Raw genomic sequence first — 15,802 nt, forward strand, 5'->3', positions numbered from 1 at the left:
GTGGGATCTCAGGGGCTGAAAGAGTGAGAGGCTGGTGTCCCCTTGTGTCAGCGGAGAATGCAACTGACCTCCCTCCCTTTTCCTAGAGTCCAGAGAAGGGCATCCGTACCGTGAACAATGGTGATCTCTCTGCCCCTGTAGAAGTCTCCCAGGGTAACAGTGGAGCCCTGTTTTGAAGCCACCACGCGGACTGTCCTCCTGCTGTCCAAACAGTCCAAGTAGGGGTCCCATTCCAGGTTCCTCTTGCTGAGTGACTGGGCCCGAGGGGAGGACATGCCCAAGGACTCCCCCACGCGATCCTGGCAGTAGGACTTGAACTTCCACTGCACGACGGCCGGCCGATGGGAGGAGGTGGAGAAGTGGCATCGAAGCACCGCGGGCTGGAAGAGCATGGCCACCTTCCTCTTGTCGGGCACTGTCACCTGGAGGCCTTCAGCCACGGCTGCAAAACAGAACACGCATGTCCACACAGGGCCACAGCCCAGCCGCCCACCACGGCCCTCCCACTTTACTGCCCCAACCGTTCCTGCCATCTTCTCCATTGGAATTGGTGGCATCCAGGTCCACCTGGTGGTCTTTTCCAGACACCTACTTCACTCCCTAGGTCCAGTCGGTCACTGAGTCTAGCCATCGTGATCTATTAACATTGTTAAGGTTGCCCCTCTCCTCTTTAACCTCACTCCCATGCTTTTGCTTGGGCCTCTGTTTCTTGCCTAGAAGATGATGAAAACCTCCATCAGATCTCCCTGCATCCCCCCGTCAACATGCGGACCGTCCTCCTTGCTAAAACTCAGGTAACCTTTCTAAATCTGACAGTTCTCTTTCTTAGAAATGCTCCACCCCTCCTCTAGTACCTCGAGGACCCTCAGCAAAGCGTCTAAGGTGCTCCCCACCTGCTTCCTCTTCCCCTTTCAGCCTCAGCTCTTTGAAGCACCTCTACTTTGGCACCAGGCTCCAGAGTATCCATCAAATGCCTATCAGTTTTCCCGACAGGACGAACCATCTCACACCTCCAGGCCTGGATACACGGTGTTCCCTGCTTCTGGAATGCTGTCCCACTTTCTTGGGAAACTCTTCTGCATCCTTCAAAACCCAGCTCAAAGGCTTCTTGACCAACCCAGTTTGTCACGTCCTCCTTTGTGCCATTGGAATATCCAGCATTCTCTTCTAGACATTTATCACAATAACTCTGCCATTATTTATTGTCATTCCCTTTCAGGTAAGAAGGGTGATTACCTTGCTGGCTCATGAAGCCCACAGATACTCAACATAGGTTCCACAAGTAGTGAAAAAGAAGCCAGGAAGTGTGACTTGAAGAGCAGGTGACTTCCCTTCCTGCTGGTGACCAAGTAAAGCGGACAGAGATGAAGGAGAAGAGAAGTCTTTATTCCAGATCAAAGCCAGTAGACTAAGTCCAAAAGCTCTGAAGGGTAGCCAAAAGAAGAACTAAAAAGCAGATTAGAAGTTTAAGTGGCAAAAAGATCCAACCTGAGGCTTGGTGACTAAGCAAGATGGGAACACGGGTGAGTGAGAGATCAGCAGAGTGTCCAGGAGACCTTGCAGGGCCACTATGAACCTGACCATAGCATTTAGACATCCCAGGCTACAAGACCAGAAGGTTCCCAGTTGTGCGGGAGAGTTTCCAGCTTGGGAACATCTGTTAGAAGCAGAAATCGAAATATGACACGAGGCAGAAAAATGGGATCTGAAGACAGAGGGACGAGGTTCCGAAGTGGACGCAGGCACCCAAGGCAGAGTCTTGCCCGAGACCTGCAGTGGGGACCTGGGACACCGAGCAAGGTCTGCTGTCTCAGGTGCCTTGTGTCCTTGCCCACGATGACATCCCACAAAGCCACCCCCTCACTGAGGCTCCCTCCACCAGGGCAAGATAACACATCTCAGGTCTTTTGATTTCCAGCCCAGAGTTTCTCTTCAATGAAAAGCACAACGAGAACCTAGATTCTAATTCCCCTTCGAGAATGGCTTCTCCATTCCATGCAACCTGGAAGTGAACACAAGAAGGATTTGAGATGTATCAGACCTCAGCCTTCTGTACCTACCAGGTGCTCTACAGCTACCTGTGACTGCCCGGGGAACGGATGAGCCCATGGGTGACTGCGACAGGAGCCTGTCCAGGACTCTCCGGGGAAGCTGGTTCATGAGTCACCACCGTGTAGTATAGTAAAGAGCGTGGGCAGCAGAGGCGGGGCTCCCACCGTCTCCTGGCCATGTGCTAGTCCTGAGGCTCTGACGATGTCCACAGAGCAATCTGAGACTCGGGATCATCATCATGCCCACCCCCAGGTCATTAGCAGATGTGACCTCATCAGGCAACTCCATAGAGTGGACTCCACAGAGGGCGCTGACCCGGGTAGCAGGCAGAAGAGAGTGCACCCTGCCTCACCTCCCCACCTCCCGTTCTGAAGCTCCTGCATCCCAAAGACCATCCACCACCACCAGCTGAGATTATAGGCACATTAAACAGATTGGAAACTAGTCCCCACGCTCCCCTTCACACCCCCAGATGTTGTGGTCTGATTCTGCTCTTCCTGACTCACAAGGCTGCATTAGGAAAACACACGTCTGCACGGTTTCCCCTTAAATTCTACTGCACTGATTTTTACACTGATTTTCAGTCTTGAGATTCTTCTCCAAATCTTTATTCACAGCCCAATTTTTCAGATGATAAAAAGGAACAGGAAGGTGAAGTGACTTCAGTCAGAGCAGTTGGGCTGGATGATCAGTCACAGGCACTGTCCTGGGGACACTCTGTACTTGGCCATCTCCCTTCTGTTCCTCTCCCTACGAGGCTCCATGGGTAAAGCAGAGTTCTTAGGCTTCCCAGCACAAATCAACTCGCAAAGGAGACAGGGGTCCCGTACGGTGTGGTGGGGGGTTAATGTTCTTTATCATTCATTTATTTATGTTGAGAACGAGAGTTGAGTTGGGGTTTTGTTCATTAAATGACTATGAAGAATAGCCTGCTCCCTGGCTATGTTCTCTGTTAATGAGATCAGGCATTGAGCAAGCAAGCCACTGGACTCTCTCAACCAATTATTAACTAGCGTTAGTCAGTCCTCAGCCTCTTCCATGACAGACACAGACTTGCGCTCCCAAGAATAAGGACTGCTTCCTCAGCAGCCTTTGCTTTTTCACAGCATGACAGTTAAAGGTGCACACTCTGGAGTCAGGCCTGGATGAGAGCCCAGGCCTTACCACTCCAGCCTACGTCCATCCACCTAATAAGGTATCAGCCTCAGGCTGACTGGTCAACTCAGGAGGGAAACCAGAATGACAGTTACACCTTGTGGAGTCGTCTGAGGGTTAGACGACATGCTATCTTAGACACTTAGGAGAACGCCTGGTATACAGTAAGGACTCAGTAAATCTGGTGGCTGCCGTGTTGCTGTGGCTGTCAAGAGTAGCCTCTGACTTCCATGAAGCTGTGAACCCAGAGCGGGGCAAGCAAGCTGCCCAGGTGAGATGGGAAGTGTGAACGGGGCGGGACGGGCAGTTACGGCCCAGCCACGCTGGACCTCGTCATTAGGAGTGGACAGGGACAGTGTCCCGCTGTGCTTCTCAGCGCACACTGCTCAGGCACCCCGGAAACCAGGGAGAGTGCCCTGTGTGTGTATGTGTGCGTACGGGCACAGACGCGTATGTGAACACACGTGCGCACTTGTACAAATGGACTACACCAAGGAGCGTTCTAAAAAGCTGGAGAACAGGGCTAGGGATTCAGTAAATGGCAGCTTATTGGATCTGTGAGGACCACAGAGTGAAGACCAAGCTAAAACTGCCAATCCCCGCCTGGCGCTTCAGGTCTCAAACTGTAAGACCAACCAATCCCCAGCCTGCCGACCGCGCTTACCACGAACCCCATCCCCTTGAGACTCGCGTTCCTCCTAGTACCGTGAGTGACATGATGCCCACTCCCCACAGGGGCACTGTAACAGGACAGTGGACGGGGGTGCTAGCCTGCCTGGCCTCCGCCTCCCCACCTCCCACTCTAGCATGGGGCTGGAATGGCTCTGGCCCTGCCCTGACTCGTGGTGAGAGACCGGGTCTCGTGTACCCCAAGCAGCACCTCTTTCCTGCAACCTCTGTCCACCTTACATGGAGCTGCTTCCCCTTGGTGTCCTGATGTGCCACCCCATCCCCCAGTAGGACAGAGCCTTGCACGGAACGCCAGCCTGCTTTCTTGGGGCCCTGGGCCCACCCCTCTCCTGAAGGTTGGATATTGCTTCCTGTAGGCCTCACGCAGGACTGACCCAACTTCAGTGCTGTTATCCACCTGACTCGGGGGACTTCTGCCCCTTCACAGACCTGGCTCTGCAGGGGTGAGGGCTGACTGGAATGAGGATTTCCAGTCTCCAAGGACACTCAGGGTTGACTTGGAGACACCCTCTCTCTGGCTCCCATTCCCAAGAGATCTGCCCTGGGACTGGGTCAGTGTGCTGAGCTGGGTCCTAACTCTTTAGAGCTCTTAAAATATATTTTTTCCCTATTCCAATACTTTCCAGAAGCAAAAAGTGTAATACTTCTTATGCTTGAAACTATACAGGCTGATACAAAAGCATAACTACCACTGAAGCCCAGAGAGATGGATTTAAAAGTTTCTGCCTCTTTGTTAGGCCAAGCTGCTCATCGGACCTAAGAAGCTGTGTCCATCCCTGTGGTTCCAACTACCAGCTTTGTCCCACACCTCAAGTCCCTTAAGCCTCGTTGGTTTGTCGACAAGTGCTTCAAGTGGAACATGGGTAAGCCTCACTGATCATCTCTCTCCACCCAGCTCTTGTTCAGGAGCTCCGCGCCTCGTCCTGAGCTCTTCGGCCTATTTCCATTTACCCTGTGACCCAGATAAATCTGGCCTGGACAATCTCCATCTGACTATATTCAGGTGGTCACCAAGTCTCAGGCTCTCTTGAGCGATCCTTCCCTGTCCCACTGTCACTCCCTTAAATCAGGTTCCTATTTTCTCTTCCTTGACAATAGTTGTCAGCACTTAATGGGTGTCTGAGATGTGCTAAGCTTCTCGTGGCATTTGTTTTCTTTCAGTGCTGGGGACAGAACCCAGGGCCTTGCCCGTGCTGGTCACATTACATCTTCATGAATTCTCTAAACGGTCCTGTAAAGTAGGCCCTGCGTGTTACAGATGGAGACACCGAGGCTCAGCACATGTGTCTGTCCTGCCTAGCAGCTCAGGGCAGCAGGTGGCAGGCTGGAATCCCGGCTGACGGGCTCCAAAGCCTCCTCCTTACCTCACAGTTCATCACCACCAGTGCTTTCCTGTCTACTTCCAGGCTAGGCCACTGTCCGCATGTTTCCAGAGTCTTCTTCTGAAAGCACGTATCGTCCAATCATGTCATTTCAGTTTCTTGCCTTAAGGTCTCACTGACTCCCCAGTTCCTCCAGGATAAAACCCACACACCTTGACCAGGCTCACGTGGCCTGCTCTGGGACCTAGCCCACGTGGGCTCCAGCCACACTGAAATACTTCTGTCCTTGGACTGCAGGTGTGTGGGGAACCGTCAGGCGTGTGACTGAAGACGCTCCTGGGCGTGGGAGAGAGGCGCCGACGGGGGGCCTCGCCCAAGGACCACCGGCTGCGCAGCAGGAGGGCCGCTCCACTGAGGCCCACCAGGCCACAGCTTAGGAACTCGAGTCTCCAAGCTCTTACTAGATCTGCAGAGGTGCAGAAAAAATCTGTCCTTCATCCTCCAAACTACAGCATCGTTCCAGAAAACCAGAGAGGCAGTTTAGAGAAGAGAGCAGGAGACAGAGGAGGTGAAATACAGGATCATGGTGTGCACAGCACTGCGGTCAACAGTAGACCTCTGAAACGAAGGTGTTGTTGGTTGGTCTTTTAAAAACGAAATCCTGATCGGAGGCAGCCCTGAATGGCACCCTGAAGATCATGAGTGGTTTTCTGTGCTTGGGAGGAGGGGTCCTCCTTCAAAAACGACTTTACTCCTGATGCCCCGATCCCCAGGAAGACTCTAATTTTGATTCAATCAATGACATTTTTAAACTCCACCTCAAGTTCTGGCAACAAAGACATAAGACCAGCCCCTGATCTTGAGAGATTTAATATGAACTAGGTTTTTAACTATGAAGTCCCTGAGGGCATGGGCCAGTCCAGCTCCCCGTGGACTGCTGAGCGGGCTGCTGAAGGTCAAAAACCGCGGCCTGACTCTGTGAATGAGGAAATGGACCTGGGAGGCTTTTCTTTGCCGTGCACCCAGAGTCAGGGAGGGTTCTGGCCACCCCCGGAGGCTGCCTGAAGGCAGAGTGGGACGTGGGAGCTGGGAGCAGCAGCCCCCTCGGCAGTCTGAGGGGTAGCTGGATCACCAGGCTGGGGAAGGTCAGCCCCCAGGGCAGCAAGGCCGCCCTGCGAGTGGTAAAATAAGGCCTGCCCCAGTTCTCCAAAGGACTCTATATATGACGAACTGTGTTCTTGCCAGAATAACAAAGCAGACGTGAAGGCAAAGCTGTTCTTATTTTAGCACTTTCATTTTTTTCAAAGCCTTTCCTTTCCCCACTAGTTGTAAGCTCTTCCTGCCAGCACCTTTGAGAGGCAGATCTATAACCACAGCCCCATTTTAGAGAAACAAAGACTGCTGCTAAAGGTCATGGAAATTATTATTAGAGACAGGCATCTTTAGAAATTTTGTACAAAGCTCACCCATCCCTTAACTCAAGTTTCCAAAGCAGAATGTGACAAATTTGCTCATTCCCCAGGATAACTTGGCCTCAGACAACGAAGATATTTCTTTACGCAGTACGACAATACAATCCTTCCTTTTCCTGCCTTTGAGTTAAGACTTCTTTAAGAAGTTCATCTTCCATTTTTGCACTTTTAACATGTTGTTCCAACTTCCTAAAGCATCTTTTAGAAATGATGAATGGGTAGCTTTTCCAAGTGGAAGAGATGAACAGGGTGGGCTAGCCTCTCTGCTAGGACCAGGCCACCCTCCAACAAGGGAAGAGTCTGAGCATCCTTTAGTGCAGTGACTGTCGAGATGGGGACAAAGCTGACCTATAGGCTGAAGGTGTAAAGAACAGGCAGCTTGACTCTTGTTTTCCTCCAGAAACAGGAACTGCCTGTGTTCTTCATAAACTTGGGTTAAGACATAAATGGCTTTGCTAGAATAGTAAGCACTGCGTAGTGTCTGCCTATGTTTTGGGCCTTATTCTCCGGCCAGTTCCTGCCCTGGCCAGAATCAGTTTCTCTTGTTTGCTACCACGGTACCTGAACCTCCGTCTCAGGTCAGGTAACAGACGGATGGACCATTCCGAGACCTAAAATACATGATAGCATCCTTGTGTTCTCTCCAAGAGTTCTGAAGGGCAGCAGTATGTCCCCTTTTCCACAAGGATGGGGCAGATGCCGGTGCTGCCCTTGCTGCCCTTGCCCGGGTGGGCTTTGCTCATGGCCTGGCCACCATCTGCTCCGATACCTTTGGCGCTAGTGCTCACCGAGCTTGTGTCCATCCAGCTCACCTCTGTGTGTCCCACTGAACCGCCTCAGTCTCCACCACCACTGTGTGGGTAAGTCAGGAACAGACCTTCTGGGGTGTGCCTGCCCCCCACCGACCTGAATGAGCTCCTGGGAGGTCTCCCCGGCCTTCTTGTTGCTCCAATGGCAGCAAGCCAGTGCTAAGGGGGACAGTCCTTACCCTAAAGGGCAGAGGTACTTGGGAAACTGTCCTGGTTCGTTCAGTGGATCCGATATCTGGGATGAACCAGTCATCTGAACCGGAAAAGAAACTCCTATAAGAAGGTTCCTAAGGACCTTTATCAGCTCATCTTCTGTTCTTCCTGTCTAGATCTCTCCTCCGAGCTCTAGACCCAACGATACACCTTCGCTGCCCATCTGGAAGTCACAGAAGTACCTCACTCAACCACTCAGAACAGAGACACCCATCTTCCTGTCCCCTTTCAGTCACAGAACATCCCAGGTTTTAATCTGGCCAGAAAAGCCAGCCAAGTACTGCATTTCCTGGCCCCTCTTGAAGCTGACCGTGGCCATGTGACTAGGTTCAGGACACAGCTCTGTGAGCAGAAGCGATGTGTGCAAATTCCAGGTCACCTCTCCAAGACTACTGCCCCCGCTCTGCCTCACTTGCTCCTCCAGCTGGGAAGTGCCTGTGACCAGAGCGGTCCAGGGTGCCACACAGTGGGCATGGAGGACTTGTCCCCACGGATGGGAACTGAGAGAGAAATCAAGTATTCTGTGTGACTCACTGTTCTGTAGGGTCTCTTCGCTGCAGAGCTTGGGCTATGATGAAGAGAAAGAAAAGGAACGAGGAGCAAAGGCAAGGAGGGAGGCAGGAAAGGAGGGATGGAGGTGCAGGGGAGCGAGGCCCTCATCTCCCTCTCTGGGATGTTCTCTTGAATTAACTCATGCCCACAAGTGGGAGCCCCAGAAATCCTCAGCCAGAAACTGGAGGCATCTTTGACGCTTCTTCCCCTTCAACCACCACATAACCAGCCAGTCCTGCCTCCTCCCTCTCCGTCACCTCCCCTCCTCTCATGCCCGCTGCACGGCCAGGGCTCAGGGTCCCGCGCACCCTGCCTTGCTTTCTGCAAGGGTCTCTTACTTGGCTTCTGCTGCAAGTCCTATCCACCCACATGCAATTCACTTTCTGCTATAGGGTCAGCAACATTCCTAAAATGCACATTTGCCTGCACACTCCCTGGCTCTGGCTCTGGCTCTTCAAAGTCACCCTGCAGCCTCCAGGAGCACAAGGGAGCTGCTCAGCCTTTCCTGCTGCCACACTAACTGTTTCCACCCTACTTAGTTTCCAAAAGTCACCATGTCCTTGACTCTTGGCTCCTGCGCCTTCTGTGCCCTCTGCAGATCTCCCTTCCCTCCTAGTCATTCCCCTCTCACACCTACTCTTCAGGAGTTGCTCTTACTGAAACCACAGCAGCCCCGCAGAATCATGTTCCCTGGCCTGAGAATGTCCTGCTTAATCCTCTATGTCCTCCATCAATAACAAGCTCCTTCTGTAGGATTCTAAAGACTCTGGGGCAAAGTAAGTACTGGACTGTTTGACACGCTTGCACAGGTCTCTGTGGGCAGAACCCCCTGGCCACTCCATAGACTGTGCTCAGCCACATGACTTGTTCTGCCCAGTGGAACGGGAGCAGATGTGCCATAGGAGCCACCAGGCAGACTTCAGAGGCACGTGTGTGGCTCGGCTCTGCACCAGCCCGCCCTCCTAAGCATTTGCCCTCCACCAGGAGAGCAACATGCCCAGGTAGCGGCTGTCCTGTATCCAGGGTCTTAGAACAAGACAGCTGGAACTGGGCCAACTCCACCAAGCCTCGCCAACCCACAGCTGCCCGCAGTGGACTGCAGCTCTCCCGCAACATGAGCAAGAACAAGTACAGGGGGCTGTGAGCTTTTGAGATTTTGGAGTTGCTTGATCCTGTGTCAAAATGCTGATTAATGTGCCTCATCTAGGTTCATAAGTACTGAGGGCCTACTGTGTGTCTAACATCGTGCTAGGAGTTTTACATAATCTCATTTTAATTATCACAACAACATGATAAGTAGGTTAGCTCTCTATTTTCAAGCCAAAGAAAATTATATCAAGGTATCATTCAACCCAAGCCACTTAGAGCCTCCTTCCTCCCTTCACTGTCTCTGAGTCCACCTGTGGGTGCAAGGGCATGGAAGGGGGTCCTGCCTCCAACTCAGAGTGCTGCTTGCTGCAGGGCTCCAGATGCTGGAAGGGAACAGAAGAAGATGTTCTTCTGAGCTCCTCCTCGTTTCTTGGCCCATAAAGAACTCTAGTCATCCAAAATACCTTCTTTCATTTTCAGAGAGCCAAAATGGTCTCAAAGACTAAGACTTTAAGTGCACATATGCAGCAGCCATACCCCGTGTGGCTCCTGGGTGCACAGCACCAGCCTGGTCCCAGGTGGCCAGCAGCACAGCCTGCCCTCCTGTGCCTTGCTGGAGCACTGCCCATTCACTTGCCCCTTTCCTGTGCACTCAGCACTCATCTGGGGGAGATGACCCGGCATCCTGCCTCACTCTCCCCTGCTCTACTCCCCTGACTTCTACCAACTCGAAGCCTCAGGACCCCACGTGCCATCATAGATATTATCTATGTTCTCTTAAATCAAGACTTCTAGATTGATCCACTTCCACCACCAAGTATGTTTTCTCTTGGATTCAAACACTAAAAACAAACAGGTCACATTAAGTCCACGACACTGTGTTGTGCTTTTAATCAGCAAGATACCATGAGCTTGGACGAGTCACTTATTTCCTCTGAGCCTCTGTCTTTGTGGTGTAAGTGGGCAGTGCCCGCCTCACTTTGAAGGTTCAAATGGGATAAGGCGCAGGAACATCACCTAACCCAGAGAGACACATCACAGCTGGTAAATAAGAACAGCCACCCCCACATCATCTTCCTTTATATTCCTGCTTGGAGGAAAGAAGTTGGAAGGAGTGAAGAGTAAGTGAGCCCTGGAGCAAAAATTTGAGACTGGAGCTGGGCAAGGTGTGCACACCTGAAGTCCCAGTTACTTGGGAAGCCAAGGCAGGGGCATTGCTTGAGTGCACAAGTTCAGAACCAGCCTGGACAACACAGCAAGACCCTACCTCAACGAAGCGATTCTGGGACACTCTAGGTCTGGGCTGGCTGGACAAGCAGTCGTCCTATCTGTCTCCCTTCACCAGCCCCCACAGGACCACACTTCATTGTTCCGAGGGGACAATGTCCACCGAGCGCTGGGAGCGACTCCATCTGCTCTGAAAGGCCTAACGAGCACCTCCTTTCCTAGCTGGTGTTTTCATTCCAGTTGTTAACTGGACTGAAAAGGCTGAAGAAAGCGGAGGCCCCCCGATGGCTCTGCCCTGGAGAGGAAGAATGGGCCTGTCACTCAAGCTCTGATTCCCAGCCTAAACTAAAGGGAGAAAAGTTCAGAATCTAGAATCTTAGAGGTAAAAGTGACGTCAAAAAACACCTCATTCCTCACATTTCAAGACCAAGATACAAACCTACTGTGGCTGCAGGAGGAGCTGGGACTAGAACCTAAACCACATCTCCCATGCAAGGGATCTCTCCACTCACCAAGCACTGAGTACGGCACTCAGACTCTGAGCACAGTACTGGCAGCACCTCACACTAGACTGCTAGTGCAGTCCTCCATCAGGGTGAGGCCACCACCCTTCAAAAGCATGTGTCCAGATCGCTGTAGGGAGTGACTCCTCCGAACCCAGCGAGAAACATCACTTGGGGGATGGTGGGCATGAGGATGGCTGTGCTAAAAGCATCAAAGGAAGATGTCCTGGTCTGAACAGGTCGCTTCTGTGGAGGAAAGCAGAATACGGGAGGGAGAGAAATTGGAAGGGAGACAGGGTAGGCCAGGAGAACATGGAAGTTGGTGTCAGAAGTCTCCAAAAGCCACACTTCCATCTCCATGCCACTCTGTCTCCCCACTCAAACCAGTCCTCACTATCACCAGGCCACCACCAGAGTGCAAATGAGACCAGGAAATGACCACTACCCAATACCTCCTTCCCCTGAGGCTGGGTTAGGAGCCCCTTAGGCACCCACAGTACTTAGTGCAGGTCTCTGTTGCTGCTTTCCCACAACACGATCACTCCATAACTGAGTGTCCACAATTCTATAACCCTTACCTGCACCACCATGTTGGGCTCCTAGAAGGCAGTGGCTGTGTCCTGTCTATCTTGTTAACTCCAGCACAATGACCAGGATGTGGGAATAGCCCACTAACTTTGCCTGAGGAAAAGCCCTCATTCACCATCACCTCCTCTGAGAGCTGATCTGGACAGGAACCCCTAGTGCGGCCTCACTGGGCCTCCCCGAAGCTGGCCTGCAGCACCCAGGTGGCGCTCATCAGGGACCATCAACCACCATAACAAAGTGCCTGAACACTAGGTTACAACCCTCGCTCCAGGCCACCGACTGCGTCCTCTGGTGCTTCCTTCTCAGCACCTATCATCGGGCTTAGAAGCCACAAGAATGTAATACAAGTTTGCAGAATGGAGGAACACATGAATGAATGACACCAAGGCTGCCACAAGAAATGCTGACCGAGCAGGCAATCTTCATCTCAGACACCCGCCAACGTCTCCAGGAAACACAGGGATGAGCCCCCAGAGCCAAGCCCCAGCCCTTCCCCAGCCCCTGCTACCAGGAATGACGAAATGCCACCTATATTCAGGAACAAAGACCTGAGTGAACCCTCCTTCAAGCCTTGTAGCTAGAGGGCACCTGTTGCTAAAATGGCAGCTGGTAAGCATTCTGTTTTTCCAAAACAACAACAGCAAAATCAATCTACTGCAGGAAGCAGTATCACAATGACAATAAGAAATCATGGGGCTAAATATGTAGCAGGAAGAAATTCAGAATTTTAGCAGAGAGAGAAGGAAGGAGCTGCTAGAGCCTGAGGGGGGAAACCTGAAGTGTTGATTGGAAATTGCTCAGCCTGCAGGGGGAGGGGGGCCGGGGGAGAGGGAGAGAGAACAGGGAGGGGGAGGGTGGGACAGGGAGGGAGAGGCAGGACCATGTGGCTTTCTTCTTGGCTCTCTGTCTCATTTTTAATCCGTCTTTTCCTTTCTCCCTCCCTTTCTACCACCCCCTCAAGAGAGAATTCATTGATTGGGCTAGACTAAAATCTTCTACCTTTCCTCACATGGTTTCTCTGTGAGGAATGAGTCTGATTCCAACTCATCCTCCACTGCTCTTCTCTCCTCGACCCCCCTCCCCAGCCGCCATCGTTAGCTCCTCTCCTTGGCTCAGGCTGAGAGACAGCTTGTCCTTGGGCACCTCTGACACCAGCGAAGGAGGAGAGGGTGCCCGGGGTGACCAGTGGCTCGGAAGGAGCAACCCTCCCTGCAGAGCAAAGCAGCCCCAGCCATCTGACTGCAGAGGTGGCCTGATAGGAACCTGTTGCCTGCTGCCCGGTAGGAGCAGCCTCTCCAGGTGCGGAGGGCAGAAGGCACAGGCATCACCTCCTCATCACAAATTGAACAAACCCCTCCACCCACCCAGGAAGGCAGAAGGGGAGAGTGCAACAGGAACGGCCGAGGTTCCGGTGGGAAAACTGCAGTCTAGTTCCAATGACCCCTGTGCTGGGTGCATGCTGCTTCCCTGGGCCTCCTTTTCTAGAACCAAGAGAGCTGAACTAGATTTCTTGGGGCCCTGCCACTGGAAGGAGACCACAAGAAACGGATAGCCATCTAGAGAGGCCAGATGTGCTGCTCCCATCCCCTGCACAGCCCCAGAGTGCATCTCAGGAGCAGGTCTGGAAAAGCTCCTCTGGCTCAGGACCCCTCCCCAGATGCCTGGCTGACTTCGGGGAGTTGCCGGTACAGGCTGCAGGTCTAAGCGCACCTGGAAGATGATAACTGAGAAGAGACAAATTAAGGAAGCGGAATCATGAGGGTGGCAGTGGAAACGCTGGGAGGCCAGGGGAGGGGGAGGCATGGATCAGCCAAACCCTGAAATTAGAGATGATTCATATTTGAATAACGTGGGAGGGATGAACTCAGAGCAGCCAAGATAAGATGCTAGCTCTGCTAAGGGTACCCTCTCCAGCTGAAACCCAGGGGTGCAAGAGCAATGTTAGAGGCCTTTCATTTGAAAGAGAAGAAAATTGTAGGCAATCAATAATCTTATTCTGCAACAAGAGAAATGAGCATTTGCCTTTCTTCTTAAATGTATTTTACCGTCCTTCAGGCTCGCCTGGGCTATCTTAACCTCGTTCCCCTTTCCAAGTGACGTGATTTTCGTTTCCAGACCTGGTGGCAACTCAGAGGGGCAAAACTACTTCCTGTTTGTGCTGTTTTCCCCTTTCCTCTCTGCCCCTCATTGTCCCCACCCTGTCTTGTCACCTTTCTGACACCTTGCTGTTTTCTCTATCACTCTGTCCCCACTGGGTTTTGAACAGATCCCAGCCCAAGCCACCCCACCCTCATTAGGGCAGTTTTGGCCATCTCTTAGGGCTGGTCACTCCCTAGGCTACTCGTCCCTTGGGGGTAGGACATAGTGTTGTTAGCTGCCAACAGGAGCCTTTCCCAGCCCCGGAAGAATGGGAAGAAAGTTCACAAAAAGGAGAAGAGGACACAAGGATCCAGGGGGACTCCAGCGATGGATGGGGAGAAGGCCAGGGCCTCAGGACCTCTCTGCAAAGTATCTTTATTGAGTGTGTGTGGGGGGGAGAGGAGTCCATTATTAGAAAGGGTCTTTTTCTTTTACCACGGAACCACTCCCCAAATGATACCAGTGACAGAGCCAGGCCCAAACTCCACGACCAATCAGGCCTGGGTCCCCAATCCTCCCCAATCCTCCTCATTTGAGCCCTGAAGCCCAGGGAGCCACAGAGCATGCCCTGGGTCTTCCTCCTTCTCTAAGAAAGGAATTGGGGAGATACTCCCCTACCTGTCCCCCCCCCCAAAAAAAAATCATTCCTTTTTAAAGAATGAGCCTCCTCCGAGCCTTGGTTTTTTCAGCCAGGGTTTTCCCAGGATTCGGCATTACAAACTCAGGCTGAGACCAGGAAGAACTGCGGTATGGAGACAGGAACGCATGAAGAACAGAAGCCCAGAGCCAATGAGTCAAACGTGGGGCTTCTCCCCTGCCCCCCCATCACACACACACACACACACACACACACACACACACACACACACACACACACACACGGCCCCTCCCCCACCTACCACCAGCCCGCTAAGCGGCTTCAACATGGTCACTAAGGAGGAAGCCCAGGGTGGGTGAGAACCGCACCGCTGTGGGAATACACGTAAAGTTCTTCATCTCCGCGGAAACGATTCTTACCTGTTAGCCAGAAGACAGCGATCCACCCCAGCACGACCCTGTCCATTTCCCCCAACTTCCCATGCAGGTCAGGCACGGGAAAGTAAGAGCGGCCGGAAAGAGGGGTCCGACGACGTGCGGCACAGGCGGCACAGGCGTCCCTGGATGGCTGGCTGTTCGCGCCGAAGAACCGGCGGTGCAGGAGAGCGGGGCTGGGCGCGCAGGAGAGCGGGGATGGCCACGCAGGAGCGCCGGCTGGGCGCGCAGGAGAGCGGGGATGGCCACGCAGGAGCGCCGGCTGGGCGCGCAGGAGAGCGGGGATGGCCACGCAGGAGCGCCGGCTGGGCGCGCAGGAGAGCAGGGATGGCCACGCAGGAGAGCAGGGCTGAGAGCGTAGAGGAGCCGGCTGGGCGCGCAGGAGAGCGGGGCTGGGCGCGCAGGAGAGCTGGGATGACCACGCAGGAGAGCCGGGGTGGTCACGCAGCAGAGCCGGCTGGGCGCGCTGGAGAGCCGGGCTGGGAACGTGGGAGACCGGGCTGGCTGCGACGCGGGGCTGGTGGCGCCGGAGAGCCCGGCGGACACAAGCGCTGCCGCGGGCGGGCTGTGCGCGGCGCTCGGCGGCGCCTTCCCTGCAGCCGCGGCGACCTGCACGCCCAGCAGCGAGCGCGGGGGCGCCGCCCGCCAGAGCTGCCGCGTGGGGGAGCTCGGCCGTCGCCCGCGCCTCCCCGCCCGCCGCGCGGCTGCCAAAGTTTCCCGATCACGTGCCGCCCCCGCGGCCCGGGGTCAGCCCAGAGCCGCAGAGGCACCCGGACAGCCAGCGAAGGGGAGGCGCTGGGAAGCAGGAGCGACCCTCGGGTTTCCCCCAGCTGAGGCAGCGAGCGGAAACCCGGCAAGAACGTGGGCCGGAGACTCAGCAGCGCGCTTTCTGTGCATGGGCGACGAGGCTGGAGAACCTGTGGGGACTTGGCAGATATTAGGCTGCAGGTCCGGTAGAC

The 15,802-nt window shown here is 53.7% G+C and overlaps 1 protein-coding gene across 6 annotated transcripts in view; it reads right to left on the reverse strand.

Annotated features, from left to right (window-relative positions):
• Window positions 1-15,527, reverse strand: part of Ildr2 (immunoglobulin like domain containing receptor 2) — a 55,729-nt gene extending 40,202 nt beyond the window's left edge. For all 6 annotated transcript variants that reach the window (XM_078022237.1, XM_078022235.1, XM_078022233.1 and 3 more), the window contains exons 1-2: window positions 14,829-15,527; window positions 110-442 (exon numbers count right to left, since the gene is read on the reverse strand). In XM_078022237.1, coding sequence (XP_077878363.1) covers window positions 110-442; window positions 14,829-14,874 — 379 coding nt within the window. In that variant the 5' untranslated portion in view covers window positions 14,875-15,527. The remainder of the gene's footprint in view (window positions 1-109; window positions 443-14,828) is intronic.
• Between the last annotated feature and the right edge of the window lie 275 nt (window positions 15,528-15,802).

This window comes from Ictidomys tridecemlineatus, chromosome 10 (assembly GCF_052094955.1).
Source record: "Ictidomys tridecemlineatus isolate mIctTri1 chromosome 10, mIctTri1.hap1, whole genome shotgun sequence".
NCBI classification, from domain to species: domain Eukaryota; kingdom Metazoa; phylum Chordata; class Mammalia; order Rodentia; family Sciuridae; genus Ictidomys; species Ictidomys tridecemlineatus.